Source organism: Podarcis bocagei (genome assembly GCF_964188305.1).
Source record: "Podarcis bocagei genome assembly, chromosome: Z".
In the NCBI taxonomy this organism is placed as follows: Eukaryota; Metazoa; Chordata; class Lepidosauria; order Squamata; family Lacertidae; genus Podarcis; species Podarcis bocagei.
Window position 1 is genome coordinate 44477641 of NC_138140.1, and position 7925 is coordinate 44485565.

At 48.0% G+C, this 7925-nt stretch overlaps 1 protein-coding gene across 1 annotated transcript in view; it reads right to left on the minus strand.

Moving 5' to 3' along the window:
• The window catches only part of GPR50 (G protein-coupled receptor 50), a gene marked incomplete at its 5' end in the record, with an annotated part of 47988 nt that extends 40629 nt beyond the window's left edge, over nt 1-7359 (minus strand). The window contains one exon of the mRNA XM_081179058.1: nt 7203-7359. Coding sequence (XP_081035184.1) covers nt 7203-7359 — 157 coding nt within the window. The remainder of the gene's footprint in view (nt 1-7202) is intronic.
• Nucleotides 7360-7925: the final 566 nt, after the last annotated feature.

Genomic DNA, 7925 nt, shown 5'->3' on the forward strand with positions numbered 1-7925 from the left:
TGTGTGAATGGGCCATTGCCAGGCCTAGCAGAACTTCCCTCTCACCTTGCCTTGGAGTCTTGTGTGTGCTGCAGTGGATGGGATCGTGAGCAATAAAGCCCCAGATTCAAGCCTCACCAGACTCTCTCTCTCAGCCTCAGTCTCCCCGTCTGTAATATGGTGATAAGGAAACTCGCCTACTTTCCCAGGTACCATAATTATTGCAGGGATTATCTGGATTTTGTCTAAACACGTGCAGCAATAGAACAAGGTGGGATGAGATGGGGAGCACAGGTGGAAAGGGTGTGTGTGTTATATTTTCAGATACTCCCCAGTGCAAAAAACCTCCCCATAAAAAGAGAAAACCAGCACAGAAGCCAAAAGGCCAGGAAGCCGGGGGTCCCCCCCCCCCAGTGTTTTTTCAATTTGCAGGTAGTTGTTTCCTCCCCCAGTTGGGAGAAGGATTCCAAAGCAATATCCAAAGTGGTACAGTCCATTTCTGCTGCATGTGCAGGCCCAACCTTGGACAATGTAGAACTCTGAAACGCACAATATGAATTTTGGAGTTTGGTGTATATATATATACTGCAGCAAAGTGCAGAAACAAACAGTCTGGTAAGACGGCTAACTGAAAGAATAAATAACCTGAAGGCGTGATACTCCTGGCAAACAAAGCCATTCTGAGTACAAGCTGATATGTGGCCATCATGAAGTCATTAGTGTAACCAACTGAAGGCACAGCGCTAACCGACTGAAGGAGGAAGGAAATAATGCCTGAGAAAACAATCTACAGGTAGTCACTTAAGAACGAATCAGCCAGGGAATAGGATACCTTTATGCCTTCCGCCCCCTACTGGTTCTGGTAACTTATTGCAATTACTGTTGCTGTACCCTTGATAATGAACACCGACTGTTTTCAGTGGTTGTTGGTTCACACGCTTCTTTGAAAGTCATCAAGTGCAGTGACAACAAAAGATTGGGGGGGTGGACGGGGGCGATTCAATCCCACGTTTCCCTGGTACTGTAGAGTTTACAGAGGAGCTTGTGCTCAGACCTGGATGCAATGGCTAGAACAGAGGAAAAACTGTAAGGGGCCAAGCAAGTTCTAATGCTACAATCACTGGACATGATAGCTGGTGTATAATTAGAGAATACGAGAAACCAGGTGGCACAGTGCAGGGATGGAGGGGTTCTGTGGACCTTCGTATGTCATTCCACTTCAGCTCTCATCAGTCCCACTTCTTCACCCTTGGCAAAGTGCTAAATTGGGATCTGCTCAGCCATGAAACTAAGTGGGTGATTGTGGGCCAGTGACTGCCTAGCCTACCTTGAAGGATAAAATGGAGGTGAGGGAAGAAGCAGGTATACTACTGCAAGCTCCTTGGAGGAAAGGCAGGATATAAATGTTGCCCAGGTGTAGCAGCCCAGATCTTGAAGTCTATATCAGAGGCCCTTCTCTGTGTGCCTCACCGAAGTTAGGTATGGAGGGTGGCTGCATGGCCTTTTCAGTGGTGGCTCCATCTATGGAATACTCTCCCCAGGGAAACACGCCTGCCATTACCATTATCAGGGTTTTAGGCACTAGGCTAAGACTTTTTCCTTCATTCAAGCCTTTGGTAACTAAGACCCCATCTACATTATTTAAAGCAGTGACATACCACTTCAAACAGTCATGGCTTCCACCAGAGAAACCTGGGAAGTGTAGTTTGTAACAGACTTAGAGAGAGCTAAGATTCTGAGTGGTGCAACCATCAATCCCTCTTTTTAGGCAACTCTGGGGATTCTGAACCTCTGTGAGGAGAACAGCCAGATGTTAGATCTCCTAACAACTCTCAGCACCCTTATTTGTGAAAGCTTCCATGGTCAAAAGGGGAGTGGCACTGCTTCAAATTTATAGCACAGATACTTCTATGGGAGTCATGGGCATAGCCAGGATTTTTGTTAGGGGGAGAAGGACTGGATTGCCGGGGGGGGGGCAGAACTGATGTTTTACTTGATCTAGAGGGGAGCTGCCCCCTTGAGTGGGATGGATAAGACTTGTCATTATTATGTTACTATACCTTGTTTTAAATTTTCTGGCTTTAATTGTTTTTAATCCACTATTTAACCTCTTGTTCAGTTAAAGACTTCTTTTTTCTATTCTTTTTTGCTAAATGCTCCCAACAAATGTAATAAATAATAGCAATGTTATATACACAGGGAGTTAAGGTCCGCACCTCCTGCTCTGTTTTGCTCAATTCTCTTTTGCTTCAGTAAAGGAAGGAAAGAAAGAAAGAAAGAAAGAAAGAAAGAAAGAAAGAAAGAAAGAAACCCCTCACACTTACCCAACTTCAAAAAGTTTCACATATAAAGTTCCCAGGAAACAAAACTATACGAAGCAATTAGAGACAGTGCTTTTCAAAGTCTACAAAGCAATTTGAACTTTGTAATTGCCCTTGAGGAAGGATAAGGTACACTGGCACTTCAGTCTGAAATCCCAACCCTGCTCCTAAGAAGTGAGCTGATTATATACCTCTCCAAAGGGTTTTTAAACTGGAGAGGAGTGCCTCATTACTGGATGAACAAATGGGACAATTGCAGCCTTCCATATGCTCTGTTATATATATATATATATTTAAAGGAGAAAGGAGAGAGAAGGTGCTGAAGAGAAGAAAAACACAATTTTTCCACAAGCTCATCCTTTGCCATAAGAAATAAATGCTGGCTAGGAGGAGTCACTGGAGCAAGATAACAAGCGAGGGCTCTCTGCGCAGAGGCGGACCTAGCTGCTCCGGCACTTGGAGTTGCGCACATGCTGTGCACTGGGGGGTGGCGCTAGCTGCCCGCAGGGGCAGGGCGAGCATCCCAGGGGGCAGGGGGCGCTGTCACCCCCCCTCATGGATGACACCCAGGGCGGACTGCCCCCACCGCACCCCCTTTCCTCCTCCAGTGTCTCTGCAGAGAAGTAAAGTTCCCATTTCATCACATTGAGGCTCCTCAACTCAGTGAAACATTCAATAAACCCAAACATCAACTCCCTACAATTCTCCCCCCCCCCATTGTTTTCTTTGCTTTCACTTGATGTCTGTTTCTCTCTCTCTCTCTCCCTGTCTCTGCCCCGTGCTCTTTATTGCTTCCCAGTGATTTAAAACATGAAGCATCCAGGAGATTTCAACCTTAGGCACACCTTCTTAGCAGAATGGGTCCTACTCTCCAGTGCTGAGATGCTCAGCTGTGTATTAGAAACACAGGCATGCTGCACACACAAGTTTCCTTGGTTAGCTATGGGCCTTTCTTCAAATTACTTAGGGGTTTACCGTGAGAAAGACCTTGGTGGCTGACACTGCCACGCTGCCCAAAATGAGGCTCTTCCTGAAGCCTTGAGAACTGAGAGCAAACGGGACAGAACAAGGGTAGGAACCTTTTCAGATTGAAGAGCACATTCCCCTCCAGCCAAGGTGCCAGGAGTAGGCAAAAGTGGGCAGAGGAATCAATGCAAAATTTACATTTGGACAGTTGGTTAGGTTTCTACAAGCAGGCACACACCTTTTTATCCTCCGCCCAGGTACGTACAACTCATTACAGTGGTACCTCAGGTTACATACGCTTCAGGTTACACACGCTTCAGGTTATAGACTCCGCTAACCCAGAAATAGTACCTCAGGTTAAGAACTTTGCTTCAGGATGAGAACAGAAATTGCCCGGCGGTGATGTGGCAGCAGCAGGAGGCCCTATTAGCTAAAGTGGTGCTCCAGATTAAGAACAGTCTCAGGTTAAGAACGGACCTCTGGAACGGTTTGAGTTCTTAACCCGAGGTACCACTATATCGGGGGGGAGAGTGTTTCCAGCCAGGGGGGGAAACTACTCCAGGAGAGTGAGGGCTGATAATGGGTTTGGTTCTGGAGGGTTTGTGACCCGGGAAGAATCACAAGGGCCACATGATGAGATGGGGAATATTTGCCCCCCCGGGCTGAGATTTCCCCATCCCAGAGACAAAGTAAGACAAACTGGCTTACTTAGTGTGATCCATAAGCCTTTAAAATGGTCCCCTAAGGCAGAGCTTTCTAAGTTCTTCATGCTGGTGTTTTAATTGTTTATTTCACTCTTATTGTTTAATTTTGGTGGTGGTGTTTCTTTCTCCCCAGTGTCAGTTTGAGCAAAAGTGTTGTTATTATTCTGCCAGACATAAGTGTGTGGCATTTTACAACATACACACAGGGGTTTCAATCTGTAATTCAACACAAGAAGGAAGAAAGTTTAGACGGCATGAACAGGGGAAGAATTTGCAAATTATTTCAATCATCTGTACTTAAGCTTAGTTAAATCAAATAAATACAGACAGAAAAATGAATGAAATAAATTAACATTCTTGGTATTTGCCACCAGTCTGGTTTCCCCTCACACATCTGCACCCAGACAGAGACTTTAAAGCTGTTGTCGACAAGTTCCCTTTCACACCCACTCCGATTTGCCACCCTCAAAGCAATCTCATGGTCAATTTATTATTGGAGGAAAGTTGGAGTCGAGAGACTCTGGTTCCCTCTGAGGGATCTCATCCCTGTCTAAAGATCTGATCAGATGCATTGCACACACGCCAGGAAACGTTTCTCTGCATTGCACTGTCTCTGCAATTCATGCTTCTGCGTTACGGCTATCACATTTCCCACAGATCCAAGGTCCTTAGACTGTGCTGAGCCTAAATCTTCTTCTAAAAAGCCCTTTTTTCAGCTCTCTCCCCACATGCAGGCAGGATTTTATTTCTAAAAACCAGAAATGATGTCTGGGCACACAGAGGTTTCTCTCCTCCTCCTCTGAAGACTTGTTTTCCTAATGGTAGTCCAGACAATGAGAGAAACACTCTGCACAAACTCAGGGGCATGAACTGGAACTGCACAATCTTATACATATACAGTGAGGAATAAATTCCACTGAGTTCATGAGATGTACTGCCAAGGAAGTGTGTTTGGGAGTGCAGCCCAAATCACTTTCCCTATCAGCTGTAGATTGCTTGCCCAGGCTGGGGGTTGGACTAGAGGACCTCTGAGGTTCCTTCCAATTCTGCAGCTCTCTGTCCCTCCTCTGCCAAAAGGTTTGTAATTGGGGGTGGGGTAGAGACTTTTGTGGGCTAATTTACAGTGATGCCCTAAATGAAAGGTGCTTCCCCCCTACTTTCTTTTGGGAACAAGGAAGGCAACAATAAAGGGAAAGGAGGAACTGGAACGTGCACACTCAAAGAAGCCCCAAAGCGGAACATAAGGAACATAGAAAACTGCCTTACCAAGTCAGATCATTGGTCCATCTAGTTCAGTGTTTTTCAACCACTGTTCCGCGGCACACTAGTGTGCCGCGAGATGTTGCCTGGTGTGCCGTGGGAAAAATTGAAAAATTCGAAAGATTTAAAAAAAATTAAAAAGTCAAATTTTCGCCCACTAGGCAGGCGCCGGACTGTGTCCACCCTATTTTCCATCCGTCCTGGGTGGGGGTCAGATTGGATGGGATCGGCTGAGAGCGGACAGGCGGTCCGCTCTCATCCGATTCCCCATAGAGAGCAGCGGGGCTCTGACATCTCCCTCTCCGCACACAGTGCGGAGACGGAGCTGTCATCCGCCGGCTCAGCGGGGATCAGCGAATCGATCCCCGCTGAGCAGAGAACGGTCCGCAACGTTTGATTCCAGCCAGAATATCAGCTTTGTGTTCAGCCAAACAGGCCCAGGGTGCGCACTGAATAAAGTATTTTATAATTTTTCATATTTCTGTTTACTTACTATTTCATAATAAAGTAATTATAAAATACTTTCTTTGTGTTTATTTGATTCCTATTCAAGAGAATGACTTTATATATAGTCAATATAGGCACAGAGTTAATTTTTTTAACATTTTCTAATGGTGGTGTGCCTCGTGATTTTTTTCATGAAACAAGTGTGCCTTTGCCCAAAAAAGGTTGAAAAACACTGATCTAGTTTAATGTTGTCTGCACTGACTGGCAGCAGCTCCCCAGGGTTTCAAACAAGAATCTCTCTAAGCCCCACCTGGAGATGTCAGGGATTGAACCTGGAACCTTCTGCAGGTAAAGCAGGTGCTCCAGGACTGGGCTATGACCCTTCCTGGAACGGGACACGCATCTTTTTTGTGTGGTTAGCACTGAGTACTCCAAGAAGGAGGGCAAACTTCCAGGCCAAGCTAAAAGGAGGGGTCCCTATAGACAAATGGCAACTTAAGACTGATAGCTGCTGCAGCAGCAGCATAGTGCTTCTTTCGTCTTCTTTGCACGGGGATGTTGCGTGCACCCTCCTGTACCTTTAAGTCACGTTCTTTCCCTCAAATAATCCTGGACACGGTAGTTTGTGAAAGGCTGCTGGGAACTGTAACTCCGTGAGGAGTAAACTGCAATGCTCGGGATTCCTCGAGGGAAGAACCTGGGTGTTCTTATAAACCGGTACGCGAAAGCAGAGCCCTGTCAGGCTCGGTGGGGTTTTCTTCTGAGTAAACGTGCCTGTAACCTTGAGCAATCGTAAATGCGCTTCCTAGGGCTCAGGCAGCCCCCCATTGAATAAAGTGGGAATTACTTCTCTATAGGCATGCGCTGTCAGCTATGGGTTTTTCGGAAGTCCTTGGTTTGAAAACCGGCTGTATCATAAAACACACGAGGTGCTCTTCGCTAGGAAATTCCCTCTGAGCTAAGGTTACCAGACGTCCCCGTTTCCCGGGGACAGTCCCCGGATTTGCAAATCAGCCCCCATAAAAAAAATCCACTGAGGTTGAAAAGTGTCCCCGGATTCATTGGGGGAAAAAATCTGGTAACCTTACTCTGAGCTTCAACTCTCTTCCCCGCCCCGCCCCATCCCGTAATATGGGAGTGGAGGATAATAAACCTGGGCTGCCTTACAGAATTGCTGTCAAGGATTATAAAGTCAAGTAGGTGTGAATGACTTTAAACACTTTAAAAGCCAACTACTGCAGTAAACATGCAGTAAACCACTATGAACTGTCTCCCCTTGATGTACATTATTGTCTTACCAAGAGATGAGACACTTACCATACTTTTGTACAGCTGGCGGTCAGAAATGCAGGGGGCATTTGCCCTAACAGGGCCACACAGACGGCCCGCGCCCTCCAGCACCTTACCACGTGCTGGCCTTCGAAGTGGTGGTTCCCGCATAATCCCTCCCTGTCCTAGCAAGAAGAGCCTTAATCAGCGGGCCGGAGCCAAGGCTCTCCCTTCCTTCCCACGGGACAAAACTCACCGGCGTTGCGGAGCTTGCGGTTCCTCAGCACGGACATGATCACCAAGACGTTGCCCAGGATGTCCACGACGATCGTGAAGATGAGCACGGCCGCCAGGGAGTGGCGCGCCTCAGGGTGGAAGCGGCATTCCGGGCAGCTCGCGTTGTTGTCCAGCATCTCCCCGCCGCCGCCGTGCAGGTCCCGAGCAAGGGAAAGCCCTCCCCGGGACTCCCACCCCATCGGCAAAGAATCCCCAGCGCCTGACTGCCCGCCCAAGGCGCGCCCGCAGAGCCTGAGCCCCCCGGTTCCCAACTCCAAAAGTTTAGCTCGCCTGGAAAGAGCGACGGGTCCTCCCCCTTTGTGCCTTCCCCTTCTCTCGGTAAGCGTCTCAAACTGCGCGGGGTAGCATGGAGGCGGGCGTTTCTCCCGTCACCTGCCTTTCCCGAAGCGCCGGGAAGGAGGTACCCAAACGTTGCGCTTCTGTCTCTCGCGGGCTGGCAAAAAAGACAAAAACGCACACAGACGCTCACGCCCCTGTTTCCAGGAGCGTTGAATAAGTCGGGAAACCCTCCCACCTCAGAGGGCGCCTCCTTGGGCTACCCTTCTGGGACAGCGCGGCTGTGCCCTCCTTTCCTATCCTTGAGCCGTGCGTAAAAATGGGGACTTTGGAGAAGCGTGTGGGGAAAAGGCAAACGCCAGTTTGCCGTGCGCCTTGCAGGCTTTCCGCGTTGCGCGGAGCTGGG